Here is a 17,949-nt window from a genome sequence, read left to right as displayed (position 1 = left end):
AACCAGAGTTTGATCCCTGGAATCCACATGGTGGATGGAAAGAACCAACTCCCACAAGTTTTCACTTGCTCTGGATTTCACTTGTACACACACACACACACACACACACACACACAAATTAATAAGTGTAAAATTTGTTTTTAAAAACCAAAGAGGAGAAATACTTCCTAATGAACCCAAGGGATATCAAATATTCATATGGTTTTCAAATATTACCCTAATACTAAAAACAAGCAAATAAATTGCAAGAAAAATGTGAGTATTGATCATGAAGACAGTTATAAAAACTATAAGCAGGGCTGGGGATGTAGATCAGTTGGCAGAGTGCTCGCTTTGCAAGCATGAACCCTGGGCTCAGTCCCAAACACCACATTGTCTGGGCTTGATGGCACACATCTGTAAACCCAGCACGTGGGAGGTGAAGGCGGGATGATATGGAGTTCAAGTACATCCTTGCTTACATAAAGAGTTCAAGGCCAGTGTAGGCTTTAAGAGATCATCTCAAAACAAAGAAACAAGCAAACAAATTAATGGGGCTTTAGAGAGGGCTCAGCTGTTAAGAGTCCTTGCTGCTTGTTCAGAGGATTTGAATTCAGGTCCTAGAACCCATGTCTGGTGCTCATAACCACATGTGGCTTCACTCCAGGGAATCTAATGCCCTCTTCTAGCTTCCATGGGCACCCACAAATATGTGGCATACTAATACACAGACACACATACACATAAATAAAAATAGATGCTTAAAATTTTTAAATTAAGTTAAATATTCTAAACAAATTTTATTAAATTGAATTCAACAGCATATTAAAATATGATACATATTTTACATACATCAAGTAGAGTTTATTGGACAAAAATGTGGGATTATTTTAATATTAGAAAACCATCTAATGTAGTTTAGTATACTAAAACAAAAATTTTAAATATATGATGGCTCAGTGGTTAAAAGCATGTACTGCTCTGCAAAGGATTCAGATCCTAGCATCCACATCAGGTGGTTAATAACTAACAGTTTATAACTCCAGTTCCAGGTGACCTGATGACCTCTGGCCTCTTGGGCACCCGCACATATGTGGTCCATATAAATTCAAGCAGGCACATATACATACATATAATTTTTTAATAATAAATGTATGATCATCTTAATAGATGCAGAAAAAGGTATTTGGCAAAATCTAATATCCAATGTATTTTTTTGTCTTTTTGAAAGAAAATCTCACTATGCCCTTGCTGGCCTAGAATCACTATGTAGACTATGCTGGTCTCAAACCTTCAGGGACCCTCCTACCTCTGCCCCTGAGTGGTAGGATTACAGGTGGGTGCCACCATGCCCAATCCTAATACACCTTCTTTTTTTCTTTTTCTTTTTATTACGTTTTTGGATGTGTGTGTGTACATGTCACAGGGCACATATGGAGGTCAGAGGACCACTTGTAGAAGTCAGTTGGCTCTCTCCTCCCACCATACAGGTTCTAGAGATCAAGCTCAGGTCATCAGGTTTGGTGGCAGACACTTTTACCTGCTGACCCATCTTGTTGACCCACACCACCCAATCTTCATAAAAATGCTCAGTCACTAAAAACTGAGAGGACTCCCTCAACTTGATAAAGGACATTTTTGAAAAACTTACAACTAATGTAATGTATATACGGTGAAAGTCTAAATGTTCTCCAACAAAGATCAATACATACTCATTCTCACCACTACTAATCAACTTTATTTTGGGAAATAGAGTCAGAATATTCAGACAAGAAAGAAAAGCCAAAGGAATCTAAATGAGAAGAAATGAATTAACTTTATTTTCAAATGGCAGGGTTGTCTATGTAGAAATCAGGCAGGCTTTCAAAGGCTATTAGAAGTAAATAAATGACTTTGATAAGGCTGTAGGTTATGAAATCAATGGACAGGAATCATTTGTATTTGGAACAACGGAAACTGAAACTTAAAGTAGTATTTACAGTAAATTAAAATAATAAATGGAAACGAATCATATCAATATAAATCTAAATATCTAAAGAGATATAAAATATCTATACTTAAGACTGCAAATATCCCAAAGAGCAGGGAATATCTAAACAAGTGAAGAAATTACCTATGGGCACACTAGAAAACTCTTTATTTTTTTCCCAAATCGATCCAGAAATCCAATACGATTCTAATCAAACCACTGGGCCTTTTTCTCTTGGAGGAAAACAAAAAGATAAACCAGGTCTGTGAAGACGGCTTCATGGGCAAAAGTGCTTGCTACACAAGCCAGAGGCTTACATTCAACTCCTAGAACCGTGCACACACACACACACACACACACACACACACACACACACACATGCTAGTAATAAAAAATAACTTTAATTGGCGCACTGAGCCACAAGTTCGAACAGGAAGGACAAGGGCAAGATGGGTCAGTGGGCAAGGGGGCTTGCCACCAAGTCTAAAGCCTTGATTTAGATCCCTGAGACCCACATCGCGGAAGGAGAGAACTGATTCCCAAAAGTTGTTTGACTTCCACAAGTACACAATGGTTTGCATGTGTGTGTGTGTGCACACACATTAAGTAATAAAATTATTTTAAATTACATGGAGGACTTACATTCCCCAGCTGCAAGGGTTATGGGCCAGGGATGGAGCTCACTCAGCACAGTGCTTGTCTGGCATGCATGACCTCCTGGATTTGACCCTCAACATGTATAAAACAGGGGTGGTGGTATACACCTGTGATCCCAGCACTTGGGAGGTAGAGAAAGAAAGATTAGGAGTCATCTTTGGGTCCACAGGGAATCCAAAGCTAACCTGGAACCCATGTGACTCTAGCTCGTGAGGCAAAGGCAGGAAGATCAACCTGAGTTCCAGACCAGCCTTGTGTACATAATGAGTTTCAGGTGCCAGGGCTACATAATGGGACCTTGTCTCAAAGAGCAAAACCAACAAGCATTATTACAAAGCAACAGTAATCAAAACTGGGTGACACCGGCATGAAAGGGAACACTAATGGACCAACAGGACAGACAAGAGTCCAGAAATCAGCTGAGACACACAGAAATGAGGGGGTTTGTGTGTAAATGCATGCAACAAAGAGCAAAGACAACGTACCAGAGCACAGAGTCTTAAATAGACAATGCTATAATAACTGAGTATCTCCTGGTGGAGAATACAACAACCAAAAGAAAAACAAAGGAAATAAAAGAAAAAAACAAAAACTTAACCCACCCAATCTATCAACCAGAACCAGTTTAAACCAAGACATCTCATCATCTATGAAAATGTACTTAGGGGCTGGGACTGTAGCTCAGTGGTAGAGCACATGCCTAGCATGCACAAGGTCCTGGGTTCTATACCCAGCATTGTAAAAATTAGGTTAGGACTGGAGAGACGGCTCAGTGGTGAGAATGCTGGCTGCTACTGCTGTGGACCCGGGCCTGTTTCTCAGCATCCATGTGGCAGCTCACAGCCATCTGTAACTCCAGTTTCATGAGGTCTGGTGCCCTTTTCTGGCCTCCTTGGGCACCAGGGATGCATGCAGTACATTTATATACATGCATTAAAAACACTCATATACATACAATATAAATAAATAAATCTTTAAAAAATCAACTTAAATGGATCATGGACTTAAACATAAAACCCAGGCCCATGAAATATAGATGATCACAGCTAGGACAACAAACACACAAGCCCCAAAAGGAAAAAAAAATCATGTATTAAACTTCCTTTGAATAAGTAAAACGTCTGTTCTTCAAAAGGCAAAGCTATGAGATTAAAGACATAAACACTGACTGAAAGAAAACACTTGCCAAGTGTTTGTCTGATGAAGCACCTGCGTCTACAGTGGATGGAGAACTGCCCTGATTCAATACTAAGAAGAGAATCCACCCAATTAAAAAGGACGGCAGGGGAAGCAAGCCAGGGAGCAGCATCCTCCATGGTCTCTGTATCAGCTCCTGCCTCTAGGTTCCTGCCCTGTGTGAGTTCCTGTCCTGACTTCCTGCAGCGATGGTCTACAATTTGGAGGTATAAGTCAAATAAAGCCTTTCCTCCCCCCACTCCTCAAAAAAGAAGGGCGGTGACACGGATTTGAACAGCAGCTTACCAGGACACTGTGGAGATGGCAGATAAGCCCATTAAGAGAGTGGTGTCATTAGCACTTAGGGACACACAGACCAAAAGCACAATTAGATTCTACTACACACCTATTAGAACAGCTAAAATTAAAACTAGCTCTCTCTAAGCGTTAATGGGACGTGCAAACACTGACGATAGGGATGTAAAATGGTCCAAGCACTCAGAGACAGGCTGCTTACAACACTAAATGCACCCTTGCCATGGGACTCCCGTTCCAATTTTAGACACTTTACCCCAGAGAAACAAAAACATTTGTCCATACAGAAAGTTGCATGTGAATGTTTATGAAATTTTATTTGCAATACCCCCAAACTAGGAACAATTCAAAAGTCTACCAAATGGTGAGCTGACAAACGCTGTCAAATTCATACAATGGAATATGACTCAACAATATGAAGAAATGAACTATTGACAAATGCCACAATATGGATAAATCCTAAAAACTTGAAGCAAGTAAAATAAACTAGACAAAAAAAGATCACATATTGTATTCCTAGATTGGCTTTGAACTTGAGGCAATCTTCCTGACTTAGCCTCCTGGGTGCTGGGATTACAGACATGAGCTGTACTTGGTGAATTAAATACTACATATGCATTTTATTGTTTATCATTATTCCTAAGTAAAACTATTTTTAAAATAAAGAATAAGGAAACATACTTCTAAGGTCCCTATAATAAAAGGTAAATCATAACAAAAATTTAATAATACTTAACACTGAGCCAATCACAGTGACCCTATTTCCCCAGCTCCTGGAAGAGTATTTTAAGTAAATAACATAACTTTAAGTTATTGTATGAATAAAGAAAATGGTAAAAACTAACAAACATCTGACTTAAGAAGCTAGAAAAAAATAACAATATAAACCCAATGAAGCAGAAAATAATGTACTGAAAAACAATATGCATTAGGAAAAGATTGACAAGGCTAACAGCTTTTGGGAAATAATAAAAGGCTGGAGAGATGGCTTAGTGGTTAAGAGCACTGGCTGCTCTTGCAGAGGACCCGGGTTCAATTTCAAGCACATTGCAGAGGACCTGGGTTCAATTTCAAGCACCCACATGGCAGTTAGCAACCATCTGTAATTCCAGTTTCAGGGGATCTGAGGATCTCTTCTGGCCTCCACAGGCAGCAGGCACACACATGACTCACAGATACACATGCAGGTAAAATACTCAAAAACCAAACAAAAATATTAAATAAAAATAATTTTAAAATACTTTCTTTATTCTTCTCTTATACAATACATCCCAACCGCAGCCTTCCCTCCCTCCCCTCCTCCCAGTTCCTCCCTTCCCCCCAGATCCCCTGCTCCTGTTTCTCTTCAGAAAAGAGCAGGTCTCCCAATGGTATCAACCAAACACGGCATAAAAAGATGCAAAAAGATTAAGCATAACTCTCATATCTGGATGAGGCAACCCACTAGAAGGAAAAAGTGTTTCATGAGGAGGAAAAAGAGTCAGAGACACCCCCACTCCCACTGTTAGGAGTCCAACAAAACCCCCAACGGACAGAGAATCACAAAGCTTGTATGCGGAGAACCTAGTGCAGACCCATGCAGGCTCTGTGGTTGCCACATCAGTCTCTGTGAGCCCTTATGAGCCCTGAGACTCACGGCCAAACATTAAGCAGAGCTCTGGGCACCCCACAGAAGAAGGGGAGGAAGGATCATAGAAGTCAGAGGGGTCGAGAACACCGGGAGAACGTACCTCACAGAACCAGGATAGGGAAGGGCACACACTTCTATAGTCCCCGCATTCATGGGTCTGAGACAGGAGGATAGCTACAAGTTTAAGACCAGCCTGGAGTACAGTGTGAGGATCAGAAGAGCCAGGACTGCATAGCAAGATCCTGCCTCAAACAAATACCCAAGAAATAATAAGCACATAATAAAAATGTTGATTTGCCAGCAAAACTTAAGGACAAGGATATGACATAAACTCACAGAGATCCACCTGCCTCTGTCTCCGGAGTGCTTAGATTTAGGTCTGTGCCACCACATTCAGCCAGAGAAAAGATAAAAAGAACATTATGAACAACTTTGTGGAGGCAAATTAGAAAACGTAGCAACAGTGCACAGATCCCTTTAGTGTAAGCTCTTGAGAACAGTGGGAGTGGCTTGGGGTGCAGCTAACTCACTGACAGGGCACTGGCCTGGTATGCATGAGGCCTGGGGCTCAGTGGAAAGAAACAGAAGGCCTAGATAGTTTTCTGATCAGTGAAAACAGAGTCAAACTTGAGACAAATTCTAACAAAATTTCACGGAACAAATCCAAACTCATCCAACAAACAATAAAAAGAGACCAGAGCCCCATTTAATTATTTAATGCTGGCAAATCATGGGTCAAAAATCACACAATAAAAAGTAAATTATAAGAAATTTACAGATCACAGATGAACATAAAAGCAAGCGCCTTAAACAGAGGGTTGGCAGAGAAGCTAGCAGGGCAGATGGAGGTGGCGAATCCTCATGGGCTCTCTACACCATGAGTCACGTGGTATTGAACTTCATTGACATGAATGGAGATGCTCAGTTGGTAAAGTGCCCCAAAAGCATAAACATGAGACCTGGGTTTGATCCCCAGCATCCATGTACAAAGGCCAGAGGTCACGGACATCTGTAACCCTAGTGGAGGGGGATGGAGACAGGCAGATCCCTGGAGCTCACTGGCCAGCCAGTCTAGTCAGTCTGCGCATATCAGGTTCAGTGAGATACTATCTCAAAAGGTAAGGCGGAGGAGAGGGAGAAAGACATCAACCTTGACCTCTAACTTCCACATGTGTGCACACAAATAAAAAACCCACAAAACCCCATTAACATAATTCAGTACATTGTGGGTAAATAGATTAAAGGAGAAAAGTTACAGGAGCAACTCAAGACATGCAGAGAAAAGCAACATTTTAAATTCAACATCCATTCATGATTTAAAAAGCCACCTTTCTTAACCAGATGGAATATAATCCAACAGATAGGAAGCTGGAGTTAACATTCTTTTTTGAGAAAGGGTCTCATGCAGTACAGGGCAACCTTGAACTTGCAATGTAGCCAAAGATAGCCCTGAACTGCTGAGCCTCCTCCCAACTGTGTGCCACGGTAAACAGAGCTGGACCTAGTGGTACAGGCCTGTAACCCCAGGTATTTGGGAGATGGATACAGAGGATCACAAGTTCAATGCATGTCTGAGATATAGAATGAGACCAAGGCCAGCTTGAGAAAGTTAGTGAGACCCTGTTCCAAAATACGAGGTAAAAAGAATGAGGAGTGAATCCTAGGAGGGAGGAGGGAGGGGAGGGAGACCAACCCACCAGAGAAAAGAGAGTCAATCAAATAAATAAATGTATGGTCTATATCCCGAGTAGCCAGGACTACACAGCAAGACACTATTTCAAAACAAAACAAGAATGCCCGTTACAAGCAAGGCATGGCAGTTTACTCTAGCACTTGTGTGGTGATATTTTATTTGTACTGAAATGTGATTTTATTTATATATTAATAAAGTTGCCTTGGGGTCAGAGCAAGCCATAGCAGAAGCTGGGCGGTGGTGGTGCACGCCTTTACTCCCAGCACTTGGGAGGCAATGCTAGGCAGGATCTCTATGTGTTCAAGGATACAGCCAGCATGGCGACACACGCCTTTAATCTCAATACCAACCATAGAAGACCTGGAGGTCTGTACAGACAGGCAGTGACAAGGGGGTCATGTGGCTGGGTTTACAACCAATGAAAAGGCAGAACAGAAAGTCTATATAAAAGACAGGACACAGGAAGTAGGTCTCTTGTGGAGAGGAAAGACAGAGCAGCAGTGAAGTGTAAGGTTTTCAGCTCTCAGCTATTGCTCTGACCCCTTGGCTTTTAACTCGGCAATTGGCTCTGTGTTTCTTATTTAACAAGATGGTTACATCTACACACTTGGGAGCTTAAGGCTGGAAGATCACAAATTTGAAGCTAGCCTGGTTTATATAGGGAGGCCCTGCCTAAAAAAAGAGCAAAAGTAATGTCCATTATAGTGCTTGGTTACTTTTCTTCTTGACAGGTTGGCTTGGAACTGTTATATAGACCAGTCGGACCTCAAACTCACAGAATTCTGCCTGCCTCTGCTTCCTGAGTGCTGAGATTGAAGGTATACACCAGCACGTCCAGCCTACAATGCTTATGGTACTCAAGGCTGTGCTTGTAGTCCTAAATAGTGCAATAAAGCAATAAAAGTCACATACAAATGGCCTGGATAGTTAAAACAGATGTTTAGATTAAATGGCATGTGCACAGAAAATTAAATCAAATCAAAGCAAAAGATCACATATGAAAATCAGTTGCACATCAATAAATGATATGTGGATATGGTGGCTCCACAGGAGGTAATTTCATTCTTGGTCAAGAGTCCATGGATGAGGCTGGAGAGATGCTCATCAGTTAAGAGCACTGGCTGCTCTTCCAGAGGACCCAGGTTTGGTTCCTGACACCTACAAAGTAGCTTACAATCATTTGTAACTCCAGTTCCAGGAGATCTGATGCCCTCTTCTGGACCCCACAGGCACCAGCACTGGTGTGTGTGTGTGTGTGTGTGCGCGCGCGCGCGCGCGCGCGCAGGCAAAATACTATACACATAAATTTTTTTAAAAAATGTAAAAGTCCATTGCTGGGGAGGTCACAGGCTCTAGGGTAGAACTGGTTATTGTTTTGCTAAGTATTCATACTGTCAAATGCCTTTTACATATTTATGTTTTCTCCCATAGACTTAGGCTGTTCTCAACCTTGGTCAGGAAGCTACTTGATACAGTGGGTAGTAGTCAGTGCAGCATGATTGATCAAAGTGCTGAGAAAAAGAAACTGAACATTCTGTTCTAAATGTCACATCTTTATCAACCCTCTTACCAAGGCTCAGGGAACATCATGGAAGAGAAAGTACAGAGAATGTAAGAGCCAGAGCAGTGGTTCTCAACTCGAGGGTTGTGACCCCCATCAAAGATCATTGGAAAACATGTTTACATCACAATTCCTAACAGTAGCAAAGTTACAGTTATGAAATAGCAATGAAAATGACGTTATGGTTGGGGTCACCACAGCATGAGGAACTGTATTAGAGGGTCGCAGCATCAGGAAGATTGAGAACCACTGAGACAGACAAAAGATGGAAGCTAATGCTCTGAAATGCTGTCTTTGAATAGGATGCAGCCATTGTAATCATGAACTCACAGCAGCTATGGTTAACTGCACAAGACCAAGCCACCCAAAATTCTAGCACAGAGTGGGTAAATGACCTCCAGGTCCACCCTTTACTGAGGAGCTACTGGTAGCTGATAGTTGCTGGGAGATGGAGAATCACTTTTTTTGATGATTGATGTGATTCCCACGCCCCAGTGCATGACCCCACACTGGTGTACATGTGCTGTTAGTGAGCTTTAAAAAAAAAAAAAGACATGATTGGGCTGGTGCTGGTGCACAACTTTAATCCCAGCACTCGGGAGGCAGAGGCAGGTGGATTCATGGCCGGCCTGATCTATAGAGTGAGCTCCAGGACAGCCAGGGCTACACAAAGAAATATCATCTCAAACAAACAAAACAAAAATCAAAAAATCCCTATGAAGTTGGGGAGATGTTAAGAGCAATATGGGTGGGTGTGATGAGTTAGGATGGGAAAATCAGGGGAAGATATGATCATATTTATTGTACATTTATATGAATTTCTCAATAATAAAGAAAAAATTAAGGATATAATTTTCAATGGGAATAAAATATGTAAATGGTCATGAGAAGGTATGTGTATCTGAGTGGCTCATTCCTTCATCTCTTGAAGTTCTTCCTCAAATGCCACATTTCCAGTTAAGTCAACTGTGACTATTCCGTTTAAAACTGCACTTCTCCATCATAATTACTCACTTGTCCCTATTTCCCCATTTCCTTCTAAAAGACTTAAGCTTTATATAAGTAGATACAAAGATTTACATGAGAACACAGCAGGGCAAAATAACCAACATTTTCTTGCAAAATATTATTACCTAACTCCCAGCACTTTCTCTTTCCATGGGGACAAGTATTTTTGTCTGATTTGTTTATTCCTTTATGTTTATATATAAAGCCTAAAACTGTGCCTGGGTCTCTTGGTTCTTGTCTTCTTGAGAAGGAAAAAAATTCAGTCAAGACTGGATGATTTAAGCAGAAGTTTATTTAACAAAGTAAGCAAAATAAACACTCCAAAAAGGGATTGTAGTGGACCACCTCAAGGCAGGGAGTAGTCCAGGAGGTTCTGCATTTGGATTTTTAAAAAGGTTTTCATGTGTATTATGAGATTAAGTGGCAGGTTCATGACATAACTCTCCCTCCCAGATCCTGGTGGACCAGATCTCCCTTTTAGAGCACTGGTTCCCATACTCCTCTAGAAAATCCCACCAATGGAGAGTGTCAAAAGCACAGTATAGGGCTGGAGAAATGGCTAAGAGGTGAAGAACTCTTGTTGCTCTTGCAGAGGACCCAGGCTTGTTTCCAAGCACCCACGTGGCAGCTCACAACCATCTGTAAGCCCAGTTCCAGGGGATCCAATGCCCTCTTCTGACCTCCTCTGGCACCAGGCATGCACGCTATACACATACATCCATGCATGCAGGCAAAACACCCATACACATTAAAAGAAAAGCCACAATGTAAGTAATAGTATAATGATGTCAGGTCTTTTGAGAACGTAGACCCTCTGTGAATGCACATGTGTGGGAGAATGCCCCCTGGCATCTTAATGTCTAACAAAGCTTGAACAGCTTAAGTGCATTTTCAAGGATGTTTAACTACAAAGGCATTCTAACTGGCAGGAGACACAGTTGCCATGATGCAGCTGCAATTTTCCTTGGTTACTTCATCTCTAGCTCCTTGTCTATCTGGTATCAGACTCTGGTACATACACTATTTACCCAGTGTCTGGTACACAGTACTGTTCAACAACTATTTACTGAATAAGTGAATGAGTGAAAACACTACGTACATACATGTGGCCTTGAAAAATTATACAACTTTACTGAAAGGCATTAAAAGCAGGGTTGTAAATGGACAGATAGACTTTATTCATTGCAATATTATTCAAAGGATATTATTACACACTAAGTCAGTGTGTGTGTGTGTGTGTGTGTTGTGTACATGTGTAGATTGATGTGAGAATCTATACAAGCAGATTCTAAAATTTGCATGAAGAACACTAAAGGTCCAAATGTCCAGTATTCTCTTGAAAAATTATTTAGGGAAAGTGAGCACTTGCCCTATATATTTTTTTTCACATCATCATCATCATCATCATCATCATCATCAATCTATAGTGATTAAAACACTAAGAGGTCACTGAAATCAACTGGGAGCTGAGTGTGTCAAACATCTACTGTCCCAGCACTGTACAAGCGAGGAGGCAAGAGAATTATAGGTTCAATGACAGCTTGGGCCACTCAGTGTCTCAAAAACTATAAATAACAAGTAGGTAAATAAGTAAATAAATACATAAACAAGAAAAAAACCAATAATTGAAAAAGAAAAATGTAGGCAGGGCGTGGTGGTATATGCTTTTAATCCCAGCATTTGAAAGGCAGAGGCAGACAGATCCCTATGGGTTTAAGGCCAGCCTGGTTTATATAGCTAGTTCTGGGCCAGCCAGAGCAACACAGTCAGACCTTTTCTCAAAACAACAGCAAAACAAACAAACAAAACAACAACAACAATGAACACAACTCCAACTACACAACATATTATTTAGAGATTATACAGTCCATGGTAACTTAATTTAGAAAAATGAAGTCACACTCATCTTCACAAGAGGACTACACAATGGTAGAAAACAAGAAAGAATTGGTTGCAGTGAGATTTTTTAAATTTTTGTTTATTGTTTTTATGGAGCAGGGTTTCCCTGTGTATCCTAGGCTAGTCTCATATTCACCCATCTTGTGGAATGTTTCATGATTTTTATTTTATTGTTCTTTGGTATGTATCATAGGATATAACATTTTTGCTTTAAAAAGGATTTAAAAAATAAATCACTTTATGTGAGCGTTTGCCTGATTGTATGTACATATGTGACATGTGTGCCTGGTACCCTAGGATATCAGAAGAAAGTGTTAGTTCCCTTGAAACTGGAGTTATTGATGGTAGTAACCATCATGTGGGTGCTGGGAATAAAGCCAAGGCCCTTACAAGAACAACAAGTCCTCAACCACTGAGCCATCTCTCCAGCCCTATAGGATAAACTTTAAAAGTCATCTTAGGGATGAAGGTGTAGTTCATCAGGAGAGTACCTCAGAGGCCCTGGGTTTCACCCTTAGCATCTCCAGAATAAAATAAAATAACGTTAATATAAAAAGCCTTTCTAAACACAACAAAAGCCCAAAATATTTTTTTTAAATTGAAAGACTAGACAAACTTCATCACAACACCGTTCAAGACAACAGCCAAATAGAACAAACATGTACAGCTCAGAGCAAAAGACTGAGTTCTTTCAGATAAGCCGCTAAGAGACACCGATCTTAGAGAAGACGGAGCACAAAACATGACAGAGCTTTAAAAAGAAACTTGAGGGTATGCTCAGCCTTGCTCAGAGGACGCGAAACGGAACTCGCTGGGACACTACTGCCGGGTTACTGATGGAGACAGGGGAAGTCGGGGAAACACTGCTCGCTGCGTCCGTCCGTCCGTCTGTCAACCTCACACTTGCTGTCAGTCCTTGGAGCTTTCACTACTGAATCACTATCTATAATCCTGAATGCTGCTCCTGTATACAGGCCTTGATGATTTCAATATCAATACAGATTTTTTTCTTCCGATACTCTCTCTACCCCATTCCTTGAGCGTTTTCTCCTCTGTTGACATTGCTCCCTCTTTTGCTGGCCATGTGTCACTAACAACTACAACACAAAACACTACCACCTATTGGCAATCTACTCTCCAACCCCTGCCTAGTCACCCCTCTCCAACAATTCCTCAACCCCATCTGAACCTATACTCCCTCCTACACTCCTTAGTCCACGTGAGTCCCAGTTCATCTCTGTAATGACATCTTGCCCATGCCTTCCACTTTTTTTTTACCATCCCAGCTTTCACTGTGCTCAGCTGGCAACCCCTTCCCTGGGGCTCGCATAACCACTCACCTGTTCTGCAGCTCTACCTGTACAGCCCAAGATGGCCAGAGAAAGCTGTCTCTAAATTTATGACCACAGAACTCAAGCAGGCCCTACCGCTGCTCGGTCATGACGTGAGATTTCCCCAGACCACTCATTCTCCTAGATAAGCATGTCATCCCCCTAGTGTCTCCCTCGCCATCTTCATCCTCAGCTGTCTACCTTCCTTCTTCACTGAGAAAACAAAGCCATTATAAAACAAAACCAGAAGGCAATCAGAAGGGGACGTCAGCAAGCTCCCACACTGACCCACTTCAGAGTCCATGCTCTCTGTCTCCCTCGTTCCTTCCCTGGCCCCATGGTCAGTGTTCCCGGGTGAAGCCAGTGCATCAACCTGTGCACTAGAGCCTGCCCCTTTCACTAGCTGTAGGACAGCAGCATAGAAATCCTCTCTTCTCTTTCTTGTATATACTGGATGTCACACTGGAGTTTACCTTGTTCTTACTTACGTTGTTCCAACCTGCTTCTCTGACCCCTTCAAGGTTGTTCTGCAGTTTCTGAACTCTACAATCCTATTCTCCTTGTACACTGTGGGGAGCAAGTTAAATCCTGACTGTATGTATATTGTTGACATGGGCATCAAAAACTCCAGTAACTCAGTTCCACGGGAGGGGCAAAGCCTTCCTGAGGTGAGGCTGAGAGAGATGGAAAAGCCTTCCTTGGGTCTGAGTTGGAAAGTTGACAGATGTGCAGACCCGCCCCATCCCTACCCTCCAATGTTCACATCCTGAAGACTGCTCCCCTGCAGAGATTGCTCCTATTGCGGTTAGCTAAACCTACCTCCTTGTGCAGCTGTAACAACCCCAACTGCTTGTTTATGTGTATACAACAGCCTCAGTCCCTTGTTCAGCTGTATGCCATCACCCCACCTCCTTGGTGAACTGTATATGTTAAACACACTGAGCTTCTGGGATGCCCAGGCTCCTCTGAGATTGAGCACAGAACATCCAATCCCAGCTTTTCTGTGTGTCCATGTGTTTGTTATTCCTTCATTCTCTGGGTGCCCCAGTTAGGTCAATCCCTGGCATTGAACAAGGGCTTGGCAATGCACCTCAACTCCACTGAAATAGTCTTCTTGAGGTCATCAACACCTTTGCCGCTGCTAAGTCTAATGATCAGTGTTGAGCAGTACTGGTGACAGTTGCCTACTGCCTCCTCCTTGGGGCATTTTTTGATTTAAGCTCCAGGGCACGGCACTGCCTTGGTTTTTCTCTTACCTCACTGGCAGCTTCTATTCATTCTCCTCTGTTTGATCTACGCCTCCATGACATCTAAATATTGGACACCTCAGGTCTAGCCCTTAGAACTCTCCTGTTTTCTACCAACTCTCTTTTCCCATCCCATTTATTCACATTTGTGTCCACACCCACCTCCTTCCCTTAGGACCCCCACTTGTGTTCTCAGCTTCTTCTTAAACTTTCTACCTGGGGGTTCAGTCAGCCCCCGAACATGGCATGACTACCACCAAACTCCTAGCATCTCACCCTGCACGCTTGCTCTCTCCCTGTCCCCCATCTCCTTTCTAATGGACTCCCTCTTCCAAGTTTATCAGATCTCAAACCTTGTAGACATCTTTGAATGTCGTGTGTGTGTGTGTGTGTGTGTGTGTGTGTGTGTGTGTGTGTGTCTTTCACTCTTGGCTTCTCCCCTTATATACCAAAATCCAGATGCTAAGACAGGTGTGGGAGTGCACAGATGTGATCCTAGCACTCAGGAGTCGAGTCACACAGCACAGCGCACCAGCACCTTGCCCACAGCAACCCCACTCTCTGTGGTCTCTCCTTGGATGCTCTTCCCCAGCCTGTCACATCCTTGTTCTTCTCTGGTTCCTTTGCTAAAGGAGCGGGCTATGGCTGGCACTTCCTTGGTCCCTTAGGAAGTCTCACTGGCCTCAGAGCCACCCACAGAGCACCCTAGGGAACCTCTCTGCTTCCACCTCTCTGCTGAATGCTCAGTGGTTCATCCAGGTCCCTTCCCCAAGCCTGTACCTGTCAATAATGACTGGATCTGAAGGTGTCTCATTCCGGTTACCACAGCTCTTGCGGTCACAGCACCGACTGAAGGAGATGAAGAAAGACAAAAGGAAGAGATGAAGGAGTGTGAGAGGACAGGCCCAGAGAGGGGTCAGATGGCCTGTTCAGGGTGTAGAATTCCTATGTGCAGGGGATCTCTTCCGGGGACTTGAGGGAGAAAGCCAGGAAGGCTCTCAGCAGGGCCCTTGGCCGCCCACTTCTAAGGAAGAGGCGGGCTGTGAAATCTTTGTGCCACCAAGCAGTGGATCACCTACAAGGTCTCCTGGATGATCACAAAGTGAACCTGTCCCTGTAAGCAGCACCCTGACCCAGACATGTCCAGTGCCCGGCACTCCAGAGGCCTTCTCTAGCCTTTAAAAATTATTATTATTTTAATAATTTCCCTTCCAAGGGTAGCCATTGCCTCAACTACAGGTTTTTAAACCTATTTTCTTTTCCACATACTAGGAACTGTCTCTGAGGCGCAGCAGGACTAGTATATCCAGGGAAGCCCTTCAGAAAAATGTTAAGCTCTAGAGTAAAGGGAAGAGTAAGCTAAGAGCTATGTCCCCCTCCCCACCCCCACCTTATCTACCAAAGAGCTGCCCAGCATTTCTCACATCTAAACAGCTGGGTTTCCTCTACCAGGCCCTTAAGCAAATCCCAGAGGCCTCTGTGTTGCCCAAGCCAGCCCTGTCCCCATCTTCCCAGAGAGCTACTCCCTGGAGCTTCATTAGGTAAGCTTCCAGAAGCAGCAGGAGACCTCTCTTGCACAAACACTTAGAGGAGTCACATAAACAGGCCAGGCTAATGGGGCCTCAAGGAGTCTCTCCCCTGCCCATGCTTCCCCAGGGGACTGGAGGGACTGTGAAATAGGAGCAGGGCTTGACAGGGACCCTGAGCTACACCTTGACAAGGTGCACTGTCTTGCCAACATGGAGGTGCATCTTGACACTGCCCATCTTACCTGCACATGATCTCGTGAGTGAGCAGCACTCGGCACATTTCGGGATTCTTGTCCTGTCCCTCATAGGTGATAGCCTGAGGAGGAGGAAATGGGCAGACTCACAGGGAAGGAGCACAGGTGAGCCTGTGAGTCTGCCCTGGTGTCTGCCAGACCCAGGCCCAGGAGAAAGATCATGCCCTTTGCCCTGATCGGAAGAGTCCATGGGTGCAAAGCAGAGTCCATCTGAAGCCTGGCTGCTCAGATGGAGGAGAGCCTTCTACCCTCAAATAGGACCATCACCTAGGTGGCAAGAATGGCACCAGGTCTGCAGATCCCCTGCTGGAGGAGCCAACAGGCTGCTGGTCCCACTCTGCATCATACTCGCATCCTCAGGCACTGCTGGCATCTTGTCCTGTGCAGGCTTACGGTGGGCTCCTGCCTCTCTGCTCACGTATTCTGTCCCTCTCTGCACTCTGACAGAGCAAGCCACTGAGCTGCCTCTCCCCGCCTCCCTGTCACTTCCCCAGCTCGGACCAGTATGTTGCCCCTTCCACCATTGTGTCCCCTCTTCCCCAGTCTCCCAGCGGCCCCTGTCCTGAACAAGAAGTGAGCTTCCCAAACTGTAAATCTGGCTTCCTAGTCTCCTAGCCTCTGGGCCTCCCTTGTTTGCAGATCCCTTTTTCTCTAGGCTCCCACATTGCCACCCAGTAGCAACCACTGCCACTGCTTGGCCTGCCTCCCTTGTCACAGTGACCGAGAGCTCCTGGGCACAAGCCATTCCGCTTTGCTTTGGGACTAGCACTGGTGGACGCTGCCTGAGGCACCTGTCCATTTGCCTCGTTTCTTTCTGGACCCGCCAGTCTGGCCTGCTCACGACTCACACTCCTTCTCCCAGCATGTTTCTGAAAGCCCTGGGACCTGGGCTGCCTCTCACAGTGCATCAGGTTGGTTTCCCTGAGCTGCTCTGTCAGCCCCAGCCTCCTTCCTGGGACCAGCACATCATCAACGTACTGAGTGTCGTCTGCAGTGCGAGCTGTGGGACTGCACACAGGAAGACCCATCCCCCTTTACAGTTGGTGATGACACCAGAGACTTTCTCTTGAGAACTGTTCTCAGTGGAGTTTAGGCACGGTCGCCAGACAATGGCTGAAGGACAGAGGATGCAAAATGCTGCCTTCTGGCTCTAAGGGCACCAACTCCAGTGCTATTTCTAGACCAGGGATGCCTGTGGACTGGGCTAAGGCTGGACTCTCCCTGAGACCACCTGCTTCCTGGGTATCTTCCTGTCCTGCTCCCTCTCCTCTCCTCCTGAGGAGGGCGTTCTTTCCTCACCAATAAACTGCATGCCCCTGATTTTGTGTCTAAGATTTGGCTGCTAAGGGATATGACTTAAGCCAGGGTCTTTTTATAAATACTTTCTTTTCCCGACTGGAGAGACAAAGCACCATCTTCTTGCCATAGGCAGGGAACTGGGAGAGCCAGAGCAGTGGAGTAAAGGTACAAAAGAGACCGAGAGGGGTTAAGGATGTTTTCTCAAACAAGCCTAGGATGAGCCCGAGCACCCCCCAGGCTGGCTCACCTGCTTCGACATGGAGTCAATGAGACGCACATAGAGGTCTTGCTCTGTCCGAAGTCCTAAGGTGGGAAGGTAGAAAGGGGAGGATGAGGGTGCCTCAGATGACTAGACCCACACCCTTTCCAGCCCTGATGAGGGTGCTATGTGCCTCAGGGTGC

The 17,949-nt window shown here is 44.1% G+C and overlaps 1 protein-coding gene across 7 annotated transcripts in view; it reads right to left on the bottom strand.

Annotated features, from left to right (window-relative positions):
• Ebf4 (EBF family member 4) overlaps nucleotides 1–17,949 on the bottom strand; it is a 71,582-nt gene that overhangs the window by 40,819 nt on the left and 12,814 nt on the right. For all 7 annotated transcript variants that reach the window (XM_036185198.1, XM_036185201.1, XM_036185199.1 and 4 more), the window contains 3 exons: nucleotides 17,795–17,850; nucleotides 16,237–16,310; nucleotides 15,246–15,314 (listed from right to left, as the gene is read on the bottom strand). In XM_036185198.1, the coding sequence (XP_036041091.1) occupies nucleotides 15,246–15,314; nucleotides 16,237–16,310; nucleotides 17,795–17,850 (199 nt within the window). The remainder of the gene's footprint in view (nucleotides 1–15,245; nucleotides 15,315–16,236; nucleotides 16,311–17,794; nucleotides 17,851–17,949) is intronic.

The sequence above is a fragment of the Onychomys torridus genome, chromosome 4 (assembly GCF_903995425.1).
Source record: "Onychomys torridus chromosome 4, mOncTor1.1, whole genome shotgun sequence".
In the NCBI taxonomy this organism is placed as follows: Eukaryota; Metazoa; Chordata; class Mammalia; order Rodentia; family Cricetidae; genus Onychomys; species Onychomys torridus.
The sequence above is the reverse complement of the archived record's forward strand: the minus strand, read 5'-3'. Positions and strand labels throughout refer to the sequence as shown.